Source organism: Malaclemys terrapin, chromosome 6 (genome assembly GCF_027887155.1).
Source record: "Malaclemys terrapin pileata isolate rMalTer1 chromosome 6, rMalTer1.hap1, whole genome shotgun sequence".
NCBI lineage: Eukaryota > Metazoa > Chordata > Testudines > Emydidae > Malaclemys > Malaclemys terrapin.
Window position 1 is genome coordinate 20174828 of NC_071510.1, and position 23344 is coordinate 20198171.

General features: G+C 39.3%; 2 protein-coding genes across 6 annotated transcripts in view; one reads left to right on the plus strand and one right to left on the minus strand.

The window, feature by feature from the left end:
* Positions 1-23344, minus strand: part of IFT74 (intraflagellar transport 74) — a 60310-nt gene that overhangs the window by 23829 nt on the left and 13137 nt on the right. For both annotated transcript variants that reach the window (XM_054032356.1, XM_054032358.1), the window contains exons 8-13: positions 22243-22304; positions 10424-10562; positions 9450-9512; positions 7515-7658; positions 6730-6770; positions 898-977 (exon numbers count right to left, since the gene is read on the minus strand). In XM_054032356.1, coding sequence (XP_053888331.1) covers positions 898-977; positions 6730-6770; positions 7515-7658; positions 9450-9512; positions 10424-10562; positions 22243-22304 — 529 coding nt within the window. The remainder of the gene's footprint in view (positions 1-897; positions 978-6729; positions 6771-7514; positions 7659-9449; positions 9513-10423; positions 10563-22242; positions 22305-23344) is intronic.
* LRRC19 (leucine rich repeat containing 19) lies at positions 11375-23039 on the plus strand. Of its 4 annotated transcripts, none has more exons than XM_054032361.1 (6): positions 11408-11479; positions 12242-12403; positions 14699-14791; positions 16594-17098; positions 17362-17577; positions 22399-23039. In XM_054032361.1, the coding sequence occupies exons 2-6, from the start codon at positions 12383-12385 to the stop codon at positions 22413-22415; spliced, it is 852 nt and encodes a 283-aa protein (XP_053888336.1). In that variant the 5' UTR covers positions 11408-11479; positions 12242-12382; the 3' UTR covers positions 22416-23039. The 4 variants fall into 4 exon arrangements, with proteins under 4 accessions (XP_053888335.1, XP_053888336.1, XP_053888334.1 ...); XM_054032359.1 differs by lacking the exon at positions 22399-23039 and adding an exon at positions 19017-22059 and having other exon boundaries at positions 11420-11479; XM_054032362.1 differs by lacking the exon at positions 22399-23039 and adding an exon at positions 19017-22059 and having other exon boundaries at positions 11423-11479; positions 16594-16645.

Here is a 23344-nt window from a genome sequence, read left to right on the forward strand (position 1 = left end):
CTAAACTACACAAGCCTTGATTAGACTCCTAGGCTAAACTGAATCTCTCATAATTGGAACAGGCCTCTGCCCAAGCCAGGCTCTCAAGACAATTTCAGTCCTACACTAAGTCTTCCAACGCTGGAGTACGACTCTTTCTAAATCAGGCTAGAAAGACCCTTTTTAAGCTGGGGTGAGCTTAGTAACTCATTAAGCCCACTACCACTAAGCTCCAGTCAATAAGCAATCACTCAAAGATGGACCACTGTTAGCTCAAAGTCAAACTGCCTCCAGTTGCTATGGAACAGGGAATGAGCTACTGTGTAGACTGTCAGGGACAGAAAATGTATGATCTGACATACTTGATCAAAGCATTGGTCAATCAAGTTGTTATTCTGCTACTTGGCCGGGGCTAAAACATCTGACGCTTCAAAGGAAGAATTCAGCTCCATTTTCATGTTTCACATTACACATTGTTCATTACAAGCAATAAACATTCCAAAATCCAAATTAACTGACAATATTTCGGAGATCAAAGACAACAAAAAAATACAGCATTTTGTTTTTCTGGTGATATACTACTTTTACAGTGGTGCCAGTAATAAAGGCTTGTTTTTTCTCAAGAAGCCATGCAGATATGATTGGGGCAACACAGAAGAAACAGACAGGTACACTAAGTGCAATTTTTATACAGTTATTTTACTGACCAGAACCACACTTCCGGCCTCAAGCCAATTTAAGGAACTCACCATTTTGGATATCTACAAACTGGAGTTTGTGCCCTTCCAGATCAGGCTACACAAATGCAGATGCAAATCAGAGTTTTAGGGCACCCCAAATTGCAAACCACATGCAAACTTAAAGGCAACTTTTGTAAATTTGGCTCTTTAGATTCTATTTTGAATTTGGTGCTATTACCTTGATGCTCCTCCAGATCCATGTCAAGTCGTCGAATGACATCATTAAAATGGTTGATTTTTTCTTTTATTTCTGTCAGCCTAATAATAAATAATACAATTTGTAGCTAAAACTGTGCTATTAAATGGTTAGCTTTTAAGAGGCACTATGAAGGATCAGAATACAAATAGTAAACAGACTGTATTACTACTAATACAAATAATAGAATAGTAAGGTCATTGTCATTATAACAAGCATTTGTATGGCACCCCTCACCATGGTCTCTCAATGTACTAAACACATTGTTTCTGCCTCATTTTGGACTAAAAACCTTTTGTCTTTGTGAAACAAACAGAATCACTACAATTATTCAGTTCTTATTCAGTTTGTGTTACTATATGGGTCCCTCTGTTGGTTGTTACACAGCTTTACAGAGAGACAACAAATGGCATAACGCAGCAGGAAATAGTGATTTTTATTTAAATAAAATTCTCTGTATAACAATATTAATTAAGAAATGTAAAACACTGTGGACTATAATCAAATGGATTAAATAATTACATTACATTTAGAAATTCTTCTGTAAATCTTCAGCTATAATTCTTTATCAATTATAATTTTTCTTAGTTACCAAGAATTCTGTTTAAGCAACTTACTAGCCAATCAAATGTTGGTTACCCGGTTTAAAAAGAAATCCACAAAATGCCTGTGACTGTGAATATTTAAATAAAATTGTACACCATAGTTTCTAGGAGATTTAAAGAAAAAAAGGTTACTAACCTCTCTAACTGTTGTTCTTTGAGATGTGTTGCACATGTCCTTTCCACTCTTGGTGTGTGCGTACACCACGCAGAGTCGCCAGAAACTTGTTCCCTCAGTGGTACCTGCCGGAATGGCTTGAGCACCCTCTGCTGATGGGCCCAGCTGACCTTGAGCCCCTCAGTTCCTTCCTTCCAGAAACTCCAATGCAGAGTGGTAGAAGGGTGGGTCGTGGAAAGGACAAGTGCAACACATCTTGAAGAACAATAGCTATGAAAAGTTAGTAACCATTTCTTCTTCAAGTGACTGCACATGTGCATTCTGCTCTTGGTGATTCCCAAGCAGTTAAATAGGAAGACGGATCAGAGTTTATGTATGCACAGACAATACAAAGCGACCAAATCTGGCATCATCTTTTGAATACTGAGTGATGGTAGAGAAGGGGAGAAGAAAGTGTGTACCAATGACCAGATTGGTGCTATGCAAATGTCCAGGATAGGCATCTGCAACAGGAATGCTGTTGAGGATATTTGCGATCTTGTAGAGTGGGCAGTCAGCTTGTCTGGAGGAGAGATGCCTGCCAGATCATAACATGTGCAGATACAAGAAGTTATGCAAGATGAAATTCTCTGAACGGAGATCGAAAGACCTTTCATTCTGTCCGCTATGGCCACGAACAGTTAGGTGGATTGCCAGAATGGTTTGGTCCTATGTAGAATGCCAGTGCTTGTCTAATGTCCAATGTGTGTAGCCATTGCTCATCCCTATTTGCATGTGGTTCGCAGTAAAATGTAGGCAAATAAATTGACTGATATGAAAATTTGAAACTATGGTGGTTTGGATGTGAGGGTGCGTAGTTTGGAGACCCCTCTGGCAGAAGCGATAGCAATTCGGAAGATCACCTTCCAGGAAAGGTGTATTCCAAGTAGTATAAGCAGCACATATAACCTCTAGGAAGAGGCTCAATGGCGGTCTCATGAATTTAGCCAAAACTAAGTTCACTTCCCAAGGGGAAATTGGCTCCCTTAGTTGAGAGTACAATCTTTCCAAGCCTTTAAGGAATCTAATTGTCATGTCATTAGAAAAAAACAGAACAGTTATCCATGTGAGGGTGGAAAGCGGATACTGCTGCCAGGTGAACACAGGAAATCGCTAAGCCTTGCTGTTTCAGGTGCAGGAGATAGGCAAGTATTGGATGGATGGATGGATGAATGAATCGGTGAAACTCTGGTTTGACAAGCCCAGATAGAGAAACATCCATTTTGACAGACAAGTGGCTCTGGTGGAGAGCTTTCTGCTACCTGGCGAACTTGCTGCAAGCAAGCCTGCTCTTTGGGATTTAACCATGGAGCTTTCAGGCTTCACAGGTTTGGGAGAAACAGCCAACTGGGTGTAATGGGAGCGAGATTGGAGTTGCCGCTGAAAGGTCCAGTAGAGTGGAGAACCAGGGTTGGTGGGGCCATGCTGGGGCTATTAATATAACCCAGGTGTGACTCTGCTTGCTCTTTAGTGGCACTCTGCGTAGGAGTGGGACTGGGAGAAAAGCATAAGAAAGCTTTCCCATCCAGGGTAGCAGGAAGGGGTCTGTGATGGAACCTGGACTGTGGCTTTGTAGAGTGCAGAACTGGTGACATTTTCTGTTGTTTGCAAATAGGTCAATTTGGGGAGTCCCCTACTACTGGAAAATGCCTCTGGCTACGTCGAGTGAAGAGACCATTCATGGTGACTGGAGAAAGACTTGCTCAGGAGATCTTTTAGCTTATTCTACATCACTGGAAGACAGGTGGCCTTGAAGTTGATTGGATGGGCTATGCAAAATATCCATAGGTAAACTGCTTCCTGACATAGGAGGGACGAATGATCACCTCCCTATCTGTTCAGGTAAAACATTGCTGCAATGTTGTCCAGAAGGACAAGCAGGTTTCTTCCCCTGATATGAGGTAGGAAAGCCTGACAGGCAAGACGAATTGCCCTGATCACGCTGACATTTGTATGAAGAGCGAGCTCTGTCAAGGACCAAAGACCCTGAGTTCAGAGCTCCAGGTGAGCTCCCCATCCTAGAGCCATCCTAGATCCGGAGACCAGAGTCATTGATAGTTGAGGGCGCAGGAAGCACCCACGCAAATGTTGATAGGATTCAACCACCAATTCAGCAAAATTAGGACCTGTGAAGGTACCATGAGCGCAGTGTCCAAATGCAGATGGTTTGGCAAGTACACTGGGGCCAGCCATGTTTGAAGGGATTTGAAGTGCAGCCTGGCATGTTTTACTACATATGTGCATTAGGCCATGTGCTCTAGGAGTCTCATACAGTTTTGGACTGTTGTGATTGGATGAATCTTGAGTACTGTCACGAGAGATCAAATAGATTGGATTCTCGACTCTGGGAGGACAGCTCTGGCCTGGGTAGAGGCCAACAAAGCCCCTATAAACCCCATCCTCTGCAATGGACAAAGGATAGATTCATCTGCATTGATCAGTAGTCCTAAGGCCTTGAAGGCTGACTGAATAAGATGAACACTGGATATAACCAGCAGTACAAGTTGGCTGGTATGCTCCGGTATGCCATACTAGCAAGCTATTTATAGCTGGTACAGCGTACCGGAAAGACACAGAAGCAGGAGGGCTGGGGGTTCTGCTCCTTTCCCCACTGGGAGAGGCAGCAGGGAAAGGAGCAGACTGCTGACAGCTCCACCGGCGGCTGTACCACCCCTAACCCTGCCCCCCAGCCCAGTCTCTGGCAGGGCTGTTGCTGTAGTACAAGGAAGGATGGAGACACAGCTCCATGCCTGGAAGGGCAGGGGGTGGGGCTGGGAGTTCTGCTCCTTTCCTTGCTGGGAGACGCAGCAGCAGGGAAAGAAGCAGAATGCCGGCAGCTCCTCCGGCGGCTGTACCGCCAGCTCCCAGCCTTGCCCCTGCCAGCCCTGTCTCCGGCGCATCAGGAGGAGGATAGAACCGCCCACCCCCCCTGCCCCGGGAAACATGGGACAGATGTGGGGAGGGGACGCGGAGAGCATGGGGACCCCAGGGGTGGTGAGGATTCACATTGAGGGTCACATGGAGGGTCACATGCCCCCCTTAGCTAGTGGGGGCCCCCCACACTGGTAAGACATGGATTTTACTTGCACCACTGGATATCACCTAAGCTTGGGACTGGCCCTTGATTAGCCAGTCATCCAGGTAAGGGTAGACCTGTACTCCTAATCTTCTGAGGAACGCTGCTACCACAGCCAGACACCCAAGTAGCTGCAGATAGAAGCACCATGAACTGGTAATATGAGTACTCCATTACGAGTCTGAGAAACTTTCTGTGCCCTTGGTATATCGACACATGAAAGTAGGCATCTCTTAAATCGAGGGTAGCATATCAGTTTCTTGGATCCAGAGAGGGAATTATAGATGCCAGGGTGACCATGCAAAACGTAATCTTCTTGAGATAGTTATTGAGCTGATGCAGGCCTAAAATAGGCCTGAGATTTCCCCTGGCTTTCAGGATTAGAAAATAATGGGAGTAGAAATCTTTCCTTCTTAAATTCTGTGGAACTTTCTTTATGGCTCCTACCTGAAGAAGAGATTGAACCTCCTGGACCAGAAGTTCTTTGTGAGAGGAGTCCCTGCAGAGGGATGGAGAGTGAAGGTGGGAAGGAAATACATTGGAAGATATATCCCACCTCTACAGTGCTCAGCACCCACAGGTCATAGTGCTATGAGACCAAGAGCTGATGAAATGGGCAATGCAGTTTGCAAACAAATGAAAAATTGTGTCTGGCATCCTGGGAACTGGTACGATGTCTTCGAGCTTCCCATCAAAATGCCTGCTTACAACTCCCTGGATGTCTAGCTGGGACTGGCATTGAAGCGGAGGTAGAAAGAGGAGGTGGTCTACACCTATAGCCTTTAGTCTTCAGTCTCTGCAGGTCCTGTTGGACAGCTGAAGCAGAATATTGGAGAGGCTGCTGAGGCATGAAGTGCTTCCTGAAAAGGGCTAGGGTGTACAACCTCAGGGACTTTAATGTTGCCTTCAAGTCTTTTTACCCACGGGCTTAGTGTGTCTGCTCCTAAAAGAGCAAGGATCCTTCAAAGGGAAGTTCCTGCACAATCTGTTAGACCTCCTGTGGGAGCCCAGAGGACTGCTATCAGGAGCTCCTATGCACGTTTGCGGTTGCCAGGGACCTCCTGACCTTGTTGGTGCCAGTATCGCTGATACTGCAAGAGTCAGTTGTGACTGATGTGACAGCAAGATGTTGTTGGTGCCAGCAGACATGGTGCCATCTTCTGTGGTACCAAAGCAGAGGAGCCTACAAGTCAGTGGTCCTGACTTCTTGTTCAGCCAATCGCTAAGACAGACAAGTGTGTCTACATTTGCAGGCGATAATGCTGCCCAGTGCCTATTAATCGTGATTATTTTTTTTAATCTCTTGACAGCCCTACTTTAAACATTTTACCTACTGCATAAATATGGATTAGACAATATTTAACTTGTGTTGTAGGGCTTAATTGTATCAATAAATATTTGTATTCAAACAAGTTATGATATCAGTTTTAAATTATGGAAGCAAGCATATAAATTATTTTTTTAGTCTCATGGACATTTGATTTATACAGCACATATCAACACAGCAGCAAGCCAGTCAAATGTCTTAAACTTTGGGAAAACTTTTTAAAAATAATTTTAAACAATTTTTAAACGGTCTCCAGGTTGAGATTGCTAGCTAAATTTAAACTCAGACTTTTTTTAAAAACAGCTGAGTTTCTAAAGTAAACACCAAGAGATCCTCAAATACAGTAGTTTTAGTGAGTATAAGCATAATACGTATAGAATGCTTTAGTAACTTAATTTAATTAAAATTTACTGTAGATTATTAATAACAACAGCTACAAGCAACACTTATCTATTACTTTATAAATATTAACTAATTCTCACAGCAGGATAACAAACAGGATAAATGACTTGCTCAACTTCACAGAGGAAGTTTGTGTGAGAACAAAAAGTAATGCTTGGCTCCCAATCCTGTGCTCAGACACTTCTCTTATAATGTGCGGACCCACTGGCAGGAGCGGGGCTTATAAGAGCAATATAACATAAGTACTCACTGTCTTTCCATACTTGCTATTTCCTGATTATCTTCTTTAACCTATAAAAAATGAACAACAAATGTTTCAATATGGGGAATAAATTCAAAGACAAAAAGAGAGACAATCTAAAAGATGCACAAAACCAAATGATTAACTCAGTTATGCTAGGAATTGAAGGCTCAGCCTGCCAAAGATCTGCTTGGAAATCATTTTCCTACAATGGTTGCTTTGCTGAATAAAAGATGCAATATTATCATTTAGTGGTGTCATCATTTCAGCTATCTCCCCGTGCTTCTCTTCTTTCCCAATACCTATTTTAAACTTTAATGCTCTGCAACACTTACTCACATGAATACTTCTTACGCATGCAAACAGCTTCATTTAAATTAATCAGACTACTTATGTTTAGTAGGAATTACTCACACCAGAAAAGGTTGCAAGACCAGGTCCTTAATGAATAAGACAGCTCATCTTTCCCAAACTTTTTAGTCTTGAGTTAGAAAGATGTTAAAGAAAATGAATCTAATTTTCCCACCCAAGTGCTCTCTTTCCATCCTGAAAACCTGGTGTGAAAGTGACTGGAACAGGAGCTGCCTCTGACAGTTTTACATTAGGTGAGAGCTCCACCCCACCAGATAATTCTTAATCCAGGTTCCAGCCCCTTTGTGTTGCTCAAAGAGCAAAAAGGGCCAGAATCATGGCAGAGAATCCAGCCCAGTATTTTAACATTTTCATTCTTTAAAAAACACTGAATTAAAAAAGCCTTGTAAACAAAAGATGTAATCATCATTTTGTTTTCCTGCCTGTTTCAGTAATCTCTCTCTTTCTTCCTGTGGAGATCCCATACTCCTGTCCTCAGCAATCATTTGATCCCGATGTTCCTCGAGCCCATGAAGTTTTTCATACAGCTGCACTGCCTCTTGTTTTACCTGGGAATGTGCTATTTCCTGAATATAACAAACAAACAAACACACACACTTACTGGTTAGACGCATTTCTAGTAGGTAAGGAATTGTTGCAGTGCTTGTATTTTTATTTAGCAAAGTTCACATATTTAATAAAACAAGTTTATTTGGCAACTGTACAGTGAAGTCTGTACAAAGGACCACCTATATAATCTGGCTGTCTAGGATCTTGCTCTTAAGCACAGTTTCTGAGCATCTCAGTGCTATCTGGGTGCTTTATTAGGCTATGTCTTGCTATGAGGGTCTACCCTAACGGAGCTCCAAATTTACCAAGTACATTTCTGCTCCTTCTTTGCTGGAAGATAATCTCTGTTAAGGAACTTTTATGGGGGAAGGGGCAGAAAGTGAAAATGTCTTGGCCATGCAAGGCCTATGATATCAAGGCACATGCACACATCAAAAGATCTAATATTTGAAGGGGTTGTCAAAATATCTATGCCACTGACCTGTGAAAGTCAGAGAAGAGGAAATTACTTCACTGTAACTGTTGTTTTCTGAGGATATACACTACATCTTATCCTCACTTTTGGGCGCATGTTCCTCTGTGAGACCATTGCAGGCAATCTTCAACTTCAGTGGATTAAACCTATTGGTTTGTATGTGTGTAGCACAACCCCTGCTATGGAATTTAGGCCAGTTCTTTCAAAGTGGGAGATGAAGTCACTCATGCACATATTAAAGAAGACTGAGTCGTACGGAGAAATTGCAAACCTCTCAACTGTCCGGGGAGAAGAGTTTGTGAGTGATCTGATGTATATATTCAGAGAAAAATTAAAAGTAATTCTCTGATTTCTAATGTCACAAAAGAATACATCTGACACTGTTAAGGGTAACCGAAAAATAGAGTTTAGAAAGGAAACTTCACCATAGCTATATGAGTTTGCTATCCTGAATGCTAGAGTGTCTAGTGGTAAAATATGTTCTATTTTCTTTCTGAGGAGCAAATCCAAGGCAGTGGAAAATATGGAGGAAAGCCACAGGCCTACTACACACTTAAGTGACAGCACAGTATATATTCACCATGGGCAAAATTTAGCTCAGGCTAGGGAGTACAAGCAAGCCCCTGCATGCTACTTAAGCACTATGTTGCTTCTGCAAGGATGGGAGTGGGAGAAATTACCATGCAAGATGACCTTCAGTGGAGCACCGATACTAGATCAAAATAAGTGACTGTGGAGGGGACCACTGATTTGGGCTCATACATATATGTACAATAACAAGGAGCCCCTATGTTGGGGTTTGGAAGGACTGCATCTGGTGTTCCAGCACATAGGCTAGAAAAGTGGCCACAGAAGGACAGTGTTACAGCCCTGATCTTGCTTGTTGATGGAATTCTATTCTCCCGGACATTTGTTTAGATCCACACAAAAAAACAATTACTCTATTAGCATAAAAAAAGAATGATTTTCTTAATACTTTCAAAAGTGCTAGTTTACATCTATGATGTAATCACTGAGCTATAGTTCAGATGTATGATATACTAGCTGTGAAATACAGTTATCTGATTATCTGACACCTAGCAAAAATAAGTTATAAATTGTAATTGGTGGGGTTTTGGCCCTATCTGATAAAAATAAAATTATACAAATTAATGGGCTGAGTCCACACCACTAAAATAGAGGCGAGCTTTGCCCTTATCTTCAATGGGTGCAGAATTAAGCCGTTAAAGAGTTACAGACAAAAATATACTGTGATTACTTTGTTGACGTAAGAATTTTTTTTTTTTTTGCATTTACTAACATAAATAGATCAGTTATTTATCTTCATACATACAGCTCCTAGAGTGTCTTCCTTTATATTTAGTCCATCCAACTCCTGCTGTTGAGCATCTAATTCCTAAAGAAAACAAGCATGAATAGTTTAGGTAACTATTACCACTGGAGGAGGATTTACTTCCCTATTCTACACATTTTATACTTGCAAATACTGTAGAACATTTAGTTGATTTGTTAGGTATATATGTGAATAGGTTAAGACCCCTTCCTCTAAACAGCTCCAGGCAGAGCTTCACTGACTTTGCAGTACTGGAGTCTTTGTGAATAAGATTCATATCATTGTTACTTGTATTTTGGCTATAATTATGAACCATTGTCCCCTTTCATCAATTTTTTTGAAGGGAAAGTGTCTGTTGAAAAAATATTATATATTTTAAAAATATCCTCATCTCTTTTGTTAAACTTTAGATAACTGAAACTGAAAGAATTTTAAAAATCTAAGTTTAATTTTTGCAGTCATTTTCATTTATGTGAATGTCAGGCAGTTACTGTAGTGGATAAGGAATTAGAAATCTTGGGTTTTGCTCCCAGCTCTATCACTGACTTGCAATGTGACCTTGGGTAGGTCCTTTAAGTCTGGATCCTGCATAGTTTATAATTGTTCTTGATTTTACTCATGTGTTTAAAGTTAAGCATCTAACTGTTTGCAGGATCAGGGCCTTAACCTCTACACCTTTATTTCCCCCATCTGTAAAATGGGAATAATGATGGAGGAGAAAGAGGATGATTTATCCTTTGTACACCACGTTGATATCTACAGGTGGAAAGTCCTAAGTATTATTTTGTTTCTAGTCAATTTCATTTTCTGATTTTCATGGATTAGCACAAAGTTGAAATGTTGGTGATAATGCTACCTGAAAGTTTCCTTTTAAATTAATCAGATCTTAAATTCTTCAGTATTCCAAACTATACAGTGGAAATCATCGAGCTAATTTCACATACATCTTAGACAAACAATATGACAAAACCCACCTGCAACAGTTTTTCATTTGTAGCCTTCATCTCCATGTATTTAGCTTGATTTTCCTGAGACATATTTTTTATTATGTCATCAGCTACTTGTTTTTCACGCTCAATATCTTCTTCCACTGCTTGAATTAACTTTTCTTTGCTGTAATAACAGAGGAAAGTAAGAGTACTTTTGTAATTTGTACTAGGTACTACTTATACTTTTTATTTATTCCATGCTTTGTACCCCTTGAAACAATCTAATTTCACACAAAAAATATACAACTAACTTCTTTCCCCAGAATAAAATAAATATATTCCAGCTGATAAAATAAGTGCACCATCACCATAGATTTTTTGCTTGAAATATATATGATACACATTGTATAACACTGGACTTGATTCTTCTGTCCTTACACAAGTTTAACTCACTGAAATCAATGTGAATTTTGAACACAAAACAACTTTAGGGTCAAACCTATCATAAAGTAATATTTTGAATGTTGACATACCAGGCAATGTTCCCCCTAAATAAAGAGGGATTATGTGACAGATTTAAGCTACTACTAGAGATAGTTGCTTCAATTACATCACCATTATATACAAATTAGCAAACTAAAAAGATGAGGCTTGCAAACCATGAATTTTCATTTAAAAATGTGCACATCTGTAAAGATCTGAAGATTTTACTTATCTGGTGACTAGATTCCACTTACAAAATAAACCTTTTCTCTTAGAAGTATCTTTAATTGACCACAACTCATCCTTTGTGTAAACTCCTGCAATATTTTAACTTGATTTCTACTATGTGATCAGAAATTATGAGGCCTAAACATATCATTACCAGACTTCCTTATTGGCTGTACATCCAAATAAATCTAAGTGACTATAAGAAATTGCGCAACCTAGTCAATCTTTTACTAAGGAAGTTCTAGTCTTATTTTTTTATTTTTAGCTACCTGCCCATTCACAGAGTACAAAGGTTGAAAACAAAGTAAAGTGCTGTTGCAACACATCACTTCTTTTTAATGCCCAGGAAACACACAACTATACATATGCTCTCTCAGAAAAAATAGAAAGGTAAGATACTTTATAAAATTTTTGTACGAAACCAACTTAATATCTTAAGTGTGTGGGAAAATACTTTGTTTATATAATTTGGCTGTCAAATTGGAAATAGATCATACATTAAAGACGCTTTGGGTTCCTCGATCAATATGAACCTTCACAAGCCAAGCTACTGCGTTATGCTTTGTTAGAAGATTAGAAAACAACCGTAGTCTTTTGGAAAGGAAAGATTTTCTGATTTTACAAACTACATTTCTTCCCAATTTATTCTTGAAAACTGCATATTTTATTGTTTTTAACTAATATAGGAAGTGTAAAGGAACACATCCCTGTGAAATGAAAAATCCTAAAAAGCCATTTATGAAACATTTTCAAAGAAAGCACCTATGGGCTCAGATCATAGGAGAATGTCAAGATATTAATGATGTGCTGCCAGCCTGAGTTTTTTGCAAAATGACTAATTTAAAAAAAAATCTATTTTCCAATAGATCATCCTTCAAATAGTATATGTTGAATTTTTTATAATCCTTTATCTTTCTGCTCTTACGTTGATGCTTATATGGGTCTTTTCATTGCAAAAGAAACTGACCGACTATAAAAGGAAAATTTTTTAGACAAAATGGATTTATTGAGTTTACAGTGTCCCTTTAATTCAGATGTACTGAACAACTCTGATCATTTTCACCATTTAGCAACTTGTAAAGATTTGTTTCCCCTTTTCAAATTGCAATAATATTCTGAGTCAGGATTGCTTTAATAGCCTGCCCTCCCTAGGTGTGCAGAGAAACCCACAAATCTCAGGTATGCTGCAGTGATGGGCGACAGGGGATGGATCACCTGATGATTACCTGTTCTGTTCAGACCCTCTGAAGCACCTGGCATTGACCACTGTCGGAAGACAGGATACTGGGCTAGATGGACCTTGCGTATGACCTAGTATGCCGTTCTTATATTCTTATGATAACTGAAAGTTTCTGTACAGCAGTGGTTCTCAACCAGGAAGTCCAAGGCCTCCTGCAGGGTTGTGAGCAGGTTTTAGGGGATCCACCAAGTATGACCAACATTAGACTCATTAGGGCAGAAAGCCAAAGCCCTGCTGCACAAGATGTAGCCCAGGGCCCCGAGCCCTGCCACCTGGGGCTGAAGCCTAAGCAACTTAGCTTTGCGGGGGCTCCCTGTTGTGTGCGGCCCCAGGCAACTGCCCTGCTTGCTACCCCCTAACGCCGGCCCTGGCTTTTACATGCAGAAAAACAGTTGTGGCATAGTTGGGACGTGGAGTTTTTCTAGCATGTTGGGGCAGCCTCAGAAAGAAAATGGTTGAGAACCCTTTCTACAGAGCCTGTGGAGTGAATCTAGCAGATGTACATTTCCAACAACAGTGGAGATACACAACTGGCTAGAGCAATCCCCATCTTCCTAAGGGGGCAGACTAGCAACTAGCTAGGTTGGGTCAGCAGCCCACACCTGTAAAAGAGATCATAAGTACTATTTGAGAAAAGAGCTATAAGCCAATGTGCCCAGCAAACAAGTTTGCCAATGGCTAGGCCTGCTATCATGGTACGAGATTGGCAAAGGCTTCCTTTAACTAGCTTTGAGATGAATTGAGACCTAGCTTTTAAGAAATAATTTTGATGCTGGAAAGTCTCTTTATTCATCCTAATATTTCGTTTGCTTTTTTGATCGCAGCTGCACATTGACCAGACGTCTTCACTGAGCCATCCACAGTTGAGTCTAGGTCCTTTTTCAGGGTTTATACAGTTAACATGGAAGAACCCTGTAAGATGTCTGAGTTTTTAACTTTTTCTCCTCCACTGTGCATTACCTTACACTTACCAACATTAAAATTCAGGTGCAATTGTGTTGCCCATTCACCTAGCTTGGTTAAGTCTCTCTGAAGGTACTCATACAGTCATCTTTGGTCTTGATTAACCTAAATAACTTTGTGTCATCTGCAGACTTTGCTACCTTGCCTCTCACTCCCCTTTTCCAGCCCATTTATAAATATATTAAACAGAGGACCTGCTGTGAATCTTTAACCATGATGGATACTGGCCATTTAATCCTGCTCTTTGTTTTCTGTCTCCTAGCTAGCTTTTGACCCATGATTACTTAGGGTTTTTTATCAGCCTCTTGTGTGGGACCATGTCAAAGACCTTTTGAAAGTCTAAATAAATTATCTCATATCATTCTCCTTTATCCACAACTTTACTAACAAGTTTGAAGACTGTGAATAGTTAGTGAGACACATTTTCCTTTTGCAGAAACCATGCTGGTTACACCCCATTATATCATGATATTCCAGATGTTTTATTATTCTATTTTTAATTATTGTTTCAATCAGTTTGCCAGGTAGAGATGTAAGGTTTACTGGTCTGCTATTAACATGATCAATCCTAGTGCCTATTTAGAATACAGTCCCTAAATTTGCACTGCATATGTCTGAAGGAGCCTAGATTCAACTTCCTTAAGGGGTGATAAAGTAAATTTTTCCAAACTCTGGTTTTCCTGCCAAATCCTATTTCTCCATCTCTGGTGATTTTGCCTCACAGGATTTTTGCTTTTCTTGAAAATCCAAAGATGCTGCATGCATGTATCCTTTAATACAGCTTACATGGTTTGCATTCACTTTTACTTTATTACTTGATGGGTTTATCTTGCCAATAAACCCTGATTCAAAGGAGCAGATGGACCAGGTATCATTTGCACAATTTCTGAGGTAGGTTAATCTTAAAATGAATAGCCTCTGTAAGGAAAGCACTCATGATTTCCAATAGATAGGGTGTATCCCTGTTCAAAGACCCCAACACAGCATTTTGAGCGCCATGGTTACCTAGCTCCAAAGCATAGATGAATAGGTCGGTGCATAGGGGGCTATCCTATGACACGAATAATAGACAGCTTATGAGTTCCATTGACTGTGCTCGTCACCACATATACTGATCGATTGCACAAAAGCTGCCTGGTTGGTTTCATATTTGGCTCAGTTCAATAAAGGCTGCAGTTATTTTGGCTAAAACACATCTCTCTCTCCAATTAGAGTCTTATTTAGGCTCTTGGCAATATTTACGTAAGACAAAAACACAGTAAGTTATGATGAATCATTTGTTACAACTATAAATGAACACTTCTGTTTACATTACTAAAACCATCTTCACCAGGAGCATGCCTTTAAACTACTAATACAGCAACTTACATTTTGGCCCTAACATGCAAAAATATTTTCTCTTCTAGATTTTGAACATGAAAATCCCTTGGCTAATGATCTGGATTGGAGCACTATTTTCCAATCCAGTCAAGACTGACTGCAATATTACTTCTCTTTCTGTAAGTTTTATAACCATATAAACTAATCTGTTTAATTTTTGCTCATTTTTGTAGACGTTCCATCGAAATTACAGGAGAATTTGTAGATCAAAGACATTATGTATTTTAACAATAGTCCCATCTACAACCACCTCAATACCTTATGGTGTGTATATATACAAAGCCTATATAAAGCTATAGTTGGAGGGAGGGAGGGAGAGATATATATATTCAACAACCTGATGGTGGAAGCATGTAGAAATGGAACAAACAACATGGCTTTCTTTTAATTGCACAATAAACCAATGCAAATCATTATGACAAGGCTGCACTTGGTAATTTATTGAATTGCAAACGTGTTTGATATATTTATGTTTTCAGATCTTGATCCAAAACCCACTGACGTCAACGGTCTTTTCCCTGACTTCATTCAGTTTTGGAGCAAGCTCAAAAAACTGTAAGCTGCTGGGCACCCTCAGCCAAGAGTGCTGACGGAGTTCAGCCCCACAGCTTTTGAAAACAATACTAGTAATAAGAGAATGGAATTTAATTTTTAACCTCACTCTTTCCAAAGAGAATTTTAATTGAATCACATCCTCCTTCTTGTACTTATATTTTGGGTGTCATGATGGACAGTCAGGTGATTAAACTGCTGTTATATTGATTACTCTGCTTACATTAAGGAAGTGACTCACTGCCTACATGTCTAGAACTAACTTTGCTATTTATCTTTTGCACTAACCTGTGGGAGAGGAAATTACACATACACACACACACACGAGAAATCCACCATCTTGTAAAAATAAAACAGGTCTCAGTGTACTCATTGGTAGGCAGAATAAAATCAGTACAGTAAGCTCTCAGATCTGAGATGACTGCAGGTAGGTTAGTTTCAACCCAGAAAATCAAATTAGTGTCTTGGTTGCAATAAAGATTTAATCTTTAGTGAACTCAATCCTTCTCCAAAAGGTCTACCTGAAAATCTTATTAAAATAAATATCTTTACAGAGGGAACAAAAAATAAAGAGAAAACAAAAAATGAGTTCATTCTCAAACTCTTGCCCCCTTCCTGTCATTCAGTCACTACACCTTTCTTCAGGGATCTTCTGGTTATGTAGGAAGGCAGTTCTTTTTATACTCAGCCCCCTTCCCATCAGGCCTGGCCAAAACTTCACATTACATTCCTAATTGCTCTTGGTCATTAATTCCCAGCTTTACCCCCTCACCACAGAGGGGAGTTTCACCTCTCTGTCTTGGAATTCCACACTCCAAAACTGCTTCACTAAGGGCTTACCTACACTTACAGGATTGATGCGTGGTGATCAATGCATCGTCGGTCGATTTAGCGGGTCTAGTGAAGAGCCGCTAAATCGACCGCAGATCGCTCTCCTGTCGACTCCTGTACTCCATCGGATCGAGAAGAGTAAGGGGAGCCGACGGGAGAGTGTCTCCCGTCGACATCACGTAGTGTGGACCCCACAGTAAGTAGATCTAAGCTACGTCGACTTGAGTTATGCTATTCACGTAACTCAAGTTGCATAGCTTAGATCAACTTTTCCCTGTAGTGTAGATGAGGCCTGAGATGATTTCCACCACCTCAGTATATCCCACAAGTATATTTTTAAGAAAATCAGGAATAGGATAGTACAGGCCCAGGACGGCTTTCCTTTTGGACCTCAAAGAGTTGGTACACTTGGTTACAAGGGTTTTTTGCACTGCAGGTGCTTGTCACTGTTTCTCTCTCCTTCACCATCAACCCTCCCTACTAGAAAATAATTTGTAGTTTTCTATGTTTATATTGTTTTTCTCTCTCCCTTCAACAGGTCACTTGTGAGGAATCTGCAAAGAATTACTCTTCTATCCCTACCTCCCTAAGTAAAAATGTTACTAAACTGTATCTTAGCAATAACAACATTACTTTAAATGATACCGACAAAAAGGTTCTGCAGCTATTTATTAACTTGACTGAACTCTATCTGAATGAAAATGCCATTACTGTGCTACATAATAATACCTTCTGCAATCTGTCAAAACTCACAGTTCTAGATATTAGTAGTAATTATATCAGTACAATTGAACAGGCTGCATTTAAAGGCTTAAATCAACTATCCATATTGTATCTAAATCATAACAAAATATCCCAGTTGGATTCTGACACAACTGCATCGCTAAAAAACCTGATGATTTTGAGTCTACAGGACAATTTGTTGAAGTACTTAGATGTAAAAGCATCATTTAAACTTTTTACCTTAAATGGAAATCCATGGAATTGTTCCTGTGGCCTGCTCAGTTTACAGAAATGGTTGAATACCTCAAATGTGACAATGGGTAAGTTTGACAACAGCAGCATTCAGGACATTACAATATTTACAAAAGTATCCCTCTGCAGTGTTTGTTTCTCTCCAATCAACCAGCATTATCTTGGTCTTACCTGGTTGCGCCTCATCCAGCTTGCCCTCATGTATAAAATATGATTTAATACTGTTAATTAATAATGAACCTCACTTATATATCACAATATCTCACTTACACTGCAGCACAGACCCTATAAATATAATCTTTCATTACCTTTTTATTATTCATACTTTCAGAACATGAAAATGATACTCTGTGTGCATATCCAGATGTCTGGAACAAATCGTCTATCAAGACAGCACCTATCCAAAAATCTGATTGTGACTCGAGAAGAGGTTCTATAGCAATCACTACACCTTCCACATCTGCCATCAGTCCTAAAATCATTTCCATTTTAACATCCTCTCTCAATTCTTCAAACAACAATATTAGGAGCAATGCATCATATCCAGGTGATGTATTGATGTTTTATTTTAATACTTCATAATAGCACTGTCCAATACTAGTGCTATGGGACATTTCTCCAAATAAGTTAGGGATATGGGGATTGCTGTGCTCCTAGGCACAGAAATATTGTGTTCACATTATGTGGAATTTATGTTATGTTTAACTTTATCAGGAGCTCAAAACTGACCTGAATTAGAACTCCATTATGGAATATTGTAAAATAATATCTATAAACTAATGATGTGAGAAGCAGATTTGAGGTTCAAATAACGTTCCATGTGTTTGTATTTTAAATGAACTACAATCAAGCCACCCAGTTAAACCGCCCACAATCTTCTATGCCTGAAATAGGCTCCTTCCTATTTTTAGTTTTCTTCTTGGTATGTAAACAAGGTCTACTGATTTACTTACCCATATCCTTATCCCTAACCTCTGGTGTATTCAGTGGGAGGGCACCATGACTGTTCCCACACTACCCCTATTGGAAACACGAAGGAGCACTTACACCACTTTCTCCACCACTGGTGTCCCATTTTGAACCACCTCCACCCCCCAACTTGATACCCTTTCTCTCCCTTTTGACCCACAATTTATTCTCTATTTCATCCTCCAGCCAAATGATTCTGGTCCCCTGCCTTTTCCCACTCAGAGTAGCAACTCCACTTCCTGCTCCTGAGACTCTCTCTCCTCTGCACAAAGAGACCAATAGGACCGATGAGTGACTGAAGTGGGAGAAAGGGATGGCAATCTCTGGATTGTTTTATACCTAGGAGGCCAGCACAGCCACAAAATCCCTTAGGATGCAGCAGCTGCCATAATTCCCTGGACACTAGCCAGCACTGTGAACACACAGGGTAGATTTCCAAATAAAGATTCTTGGCAGCTATGATCTGTTGGGATTTTCATAATAAAGGAATATATCTGGAGAGGTGCAAAATGAAAGAAAATTAAAAAGTGACTATCTGGATGTAGATGTTCTAGAGGGCAATCATGTCAGCTTGAAGCTTGAAAATGAAAGTCAATTACACGTTCTATTGTCCTATTCCAGGGATGAATCTAAAGTTCACTTAAAAGCTGAATAATGATTCGAGGAATGTGCCCAGAACATTTCAACAGACCTTCAGCCCTGAAAAGAAGTTACTTATTTAAACTTGGCCACACAGCACATTCTGAGTATCTAGAGAGTGAAAATATGGACTTAGATACCCGCATGTAAAAAGTTTGTTCTCCGTGCAGAGATTTTGGTTGCCCAAACATTAGTATTCTATTAATGTTGTACAAAGAGTCTCAAGAATTCTTCTCCCTATCACTTTGTTTCCATTAATCCCTTATTGGGCCATGAAGCAATTAATATCAGTTTTTTTGGGTATTATGCAAGGAGCTGGTTATTTTGGTTTAAGATATTTAATTTAATGTGATTTTACTTTCTTTTGTATTCCTTAAGGTTCTCCACCTCTTGGCAAAAGTTGGGTCTTTCTGCTTGGTGTTCTGGTGTTTGTCCTAAGCTCTTCACTACTGATTTTTATTGCCATAAAATTCCCACTGTGGTACCTCTACTTGATCAGCTACAATCACCGTCGTCTGAAAGAATATGAACCAGAAATGTTTGATAAGGAGTTCACAACTGATCTGAGCACTTCTCCATCAATATCAAATACCAATGAGCAAGATTCCATTGTAGTATTTGAACAAACTCATACATTTGTACTTGACGAGGATGGATTTATTGAGGACAAATATATAGACGACCCTGGATTAACTGAAGAGGTCTAAATTCTTATATAATGGATGATAATTTGGCTTTTCAATAGCTGATTATATAGGATCAATCCATTCAAAATCTTGTATATAAATATTTCTAGTATATATCACAGATAGAACTCAAAGCCCTCAATCTCTCTCTTTTGGACAAATGTGTGGCACATGTTGTATTAACTGTAGAAGTAAGAAATCTGGTGATGTGCATGTATTACCACAGTAACAAATATTTCAAAGTACATAAGCATATACTCCGTATGTCTGACACTAAAATCTCACTGTTTGATTATAATGGGGGGAAATAACACCTACTTCTTATATAGTATTTTCATCAGTAGATCTCAAAACACTTTACAAAGGTAGCATCGTTACCTCTGTTTTACAGCCAGGAACTGAGGAACAGAGTGGGGAAGTGACATGCCAATGTCACCCAGGAGGCCACTGGCAGAAGTGGGAATCGAACCCAGGTCTCCTGAGTCTCAATTCAACGCTCTATCCACTAGGCAAAACTAAAAACATTGATTAGAGCACTTGGGATTTTCCAGCTAAGCCAAACTCAGTTTTCTTTATTCATAAACAAAAAGTATTTGTTTGAGTAAGCAAAATAAAAATGCTGTCTCACCTCCACCACTTGAATGCATCCAAGGACAAACTATCATTATTATATACCAGCCACCTTTTTATCTTCTGCCACTGTTGCCTGATGTCTTTTTTGTTAACATGTTATGAATATTTGAAAACTGCCAATGCAGTACATATTTTTCATAACTTAAAGAAAGCACTGAGACAGGTAATGTTTAAATTGCAGGTAGATGAATCTCTTCAAGATTTTCAAATATGTTGTTGAGATATAGGAAAACATTTTATTTAAGGAATAATTTATGGTAAATGAGAAAATAGACATTTGTTTTTAATATTAGAAGAAAAATGTATTTTGCATTATTTCACAAAAGTGTTTATAAAATACAGTGGATAGCAAAATGCTCCACATTTTTCATCATTTTTGATTAAACTTTTAAAGTCACAAGATCTTTACATTGTATAAAAAACAAGATTTGAAACATTAATGGCCCAAATCTATCCTCAAATAGACCCACTGGAATAAACGCCAATATTTAAAAAGGGCTCTAGAGGTGATCCCGGCAATTACAGACTGGTAAGTCTAACGTCTGTACCGGGCAAATTAGTCGAAACAATAGTTAAGAATAAAATTGTCAGACACATAGAAAAACAAACTGTGGAGCAATAGTCAACATGGTTTCTGTAAAGGGAAATCGTGTCTTACTAATCTATTAGAATTCTTTGAAGGGGTCAACAAACATGTGGACAAGGGGGATCCAGTAGACATAGTATATTTAGATTTCCAGAAAGCCTTTGACAAGGTCCCTCACCAAAGGCTCTTATGTAAATTAAGCTGCCATGGGATAAAAGGGAAGGTCCTTTCATGGATTGAGAACTGGTTAAAAGACAGGGAACAAAGGGTAGGAATAAATGGTAAATTCTCAGAATGGAGAGGGGTAACTAGTGGTGTTCCCCAAAGGTCAGTCCTCGGACCGATCCTATTCAACTTATTCATAAATGATCTGGAGAAAGGGGTAAACAGTGAGGTGGCAAAGTTTGCAGATGATACTAAACTGCTAAAGATAGTTAAGTCCAAAGCAGACTGTGAAGAACTTCAAAAAGATCTCACAAAACTAAGTGATAGGGCAACAAAATGGCAAATGAAATTTAATGTGGATAAATGTAAAGTAATGCACATTGGAAAAAATAACCCCAACTATACATACAATATGATGGGGGCTAATTTAGCTACAAGTCAGGAAAAAGATCTTGGAGTCATCGTGGATAGTTCTCTGAAAATGTCCACGCAATGTGCAGAGGCGGTCAAAAAAGCAAACAGGATGTTAGGAATCATTAGAAAGGCGATAGAGAATAAGACTGAGAATATATTATTGCCCTTATATAAATCGATGGTACGCCCTCATCTCAAATACTGCGTACAGATGTGGTCTCCTCATCTCAAAAAAGATATACTGGCACTAGAAAAGGTTCAGAAAAGGGCAACTAAAATGATTAAGGGTTTGGAACGGGTCCCATATGAGGAGAGATTAAAGAGGCTAGGACTCTTCAGCTTGGAAAAGAGGAGACTAAGGGGGGATATGATAGAGGTATATAAAAATCATGAGTGATGTGGAGAAAGTGGATAAGAAAAAGTTATTTACTTATTCCCATAATACAAGAACTAGGGGTCATCAAATGAAATTAATAGGCAGCAGGTTTAAAACAAATAAAAGGAAGTTCTTCTTCACGCAGCGCACAGTCAACTTGTGGAACTCCTTACCTGAGAAGGGTGTGAAGGCTAGGACTATAACAGAGTTTAAAAGAGAACTGGATAAATTCATGGTGGTTAAGTCCATTAATGGCTATTAGCCAGGACGGGTAAGGAATGGTGTCCCTAGCCTCTGTCTGACAGAGGATGGAGATGTATGGCAGGAGAGAGATCACTTGATCATTGCCTGTTAGGTTCACTCCCTCTGGGGCACCTGGCATTGGCCACAGTCGGTAGATAGGATACTGGTTTAGATGGACCTTTGGTCTGACCCGGTACGGCCTTTCTTATGTTCTTATGTGTTTCATCTAATTAAAAATCAACTTCTTTATTAAAATGCATTGAAACAATATTTTAAATGTACTTTAGGACTATGCTGTACTTTAAAAAGTTGACTGAATGACTGAAGTTTTATTTCTTACAAACTTTATTCAGTAACGCTTGTAGAGCATACATTCAACTCTCAGGCAATATTTTTCTGAGTTAAAAATCCCCCGATCAATCACATCACTTCTTCAGTCTTACCCCTTTTAATAAGCTACTTTATGCTAAAATTCAATTTTCTGATATTTGTGGTACTTACGCTTGTCTCTCTGTAAAAATTATATCAATACTCTGAGCTTCCCGGTCATTTTGAGTTTTTAGCTGTTAAAAAAAAAAATCTATAATCAGTAACAGTTTTTTGCATGAAAAGATACTTGCCACTAATGAAAATATAAACACTATCCATTCATCCAAGGTTATACACACATTTGAATGAACGAGAGGAATGGAAGACCAGAATGGAGACGGGAAGGAATAGCAGTGGCTTCCTACCCAAAAACCTATCTGATGCTGCAGAGATGGATTCTGTAACTGTAATTCCCATTGGAAGCCTGCATTTGAATGGGAGCTGTAATCACAGAAACTGCCTATCAGTGTTTTTATTAATAATCAGGTTGGATCACTTGGGGTAAAAATAGCTTCACTGGCTTCTCAGGCTGCTGGAAGCCTCTTTTCAAAGCAAAGTTCCTTCTGACTATGAACACAGTGAGCACTGGTGCAGTCTTGGTGCCTAGAGGCACCCTCCAGCAAACTTATGAAATTAAGAAAACTTCAAGGGAAAACACAGCTGATATGTATTTGCTTTGAACACACCATAGGCCCATTAATGCACTATTGCTTTGGAGTCACTTGAAGGGCAGAGCGTGGAAGAGAGTGAAGAAAAACTCAAGAGCCTGGGGAATTTTACAAGGAAGACTGGTGAATGTGGTCAGCCTCTCAGCTGATTAGTTTTCTGCGCCTTCCACCCAAATAATGTGATATATATATAAATATTGGTACATTGGGTTGGGAGACATACCACTCTTATCTTAAATAAAGAAATATCATGGGCTTTGAGGATGATTTTAAGAGTAACTGTGTCACTGACCAACACAGATACCCCAGCATTTGGGTCAAAATAGCTGGATGAAAAGGTTTAGTCAGTCTTTCAATAACTGTAGCTCTACAGATGTTGATTTAGGATGTCAACCATAGTATTTTAACACAATGAATCTGGGATGCCAGGATACTACATTTAACATCCCATGCAGTGTTTTCAGGGTATATTCAAGATCTAAATTTTAGACATGGACTTCCTTGGGAAGCAAGAAAAAGAACTGGATTCACTGAAAACATATAAGTAGTATCTCAATGAGTTTTTT

Bases quoted from the DNA above. Each gene is read 5' to 3' on its own strand.
- LRRC19 (XM_054032359.1), top strand. From the start codon at position 12,383: ATGGACCTTGCGTATGACCTA. The intron at 17,099-17,361 runs GTAAGTTTGACA...TCATACTTTCAG, and splicing joins TACCTCAAATGTGACAATGG to AACATGAAAATGATACTCTG. The intron at 17,578-19,016 runs GTGATGTATTGA...GTATTCCTTAAG, and splicing joins GAGCAATGCATCATATCCAG to GTTCTCCACCTCTTGGCAAA.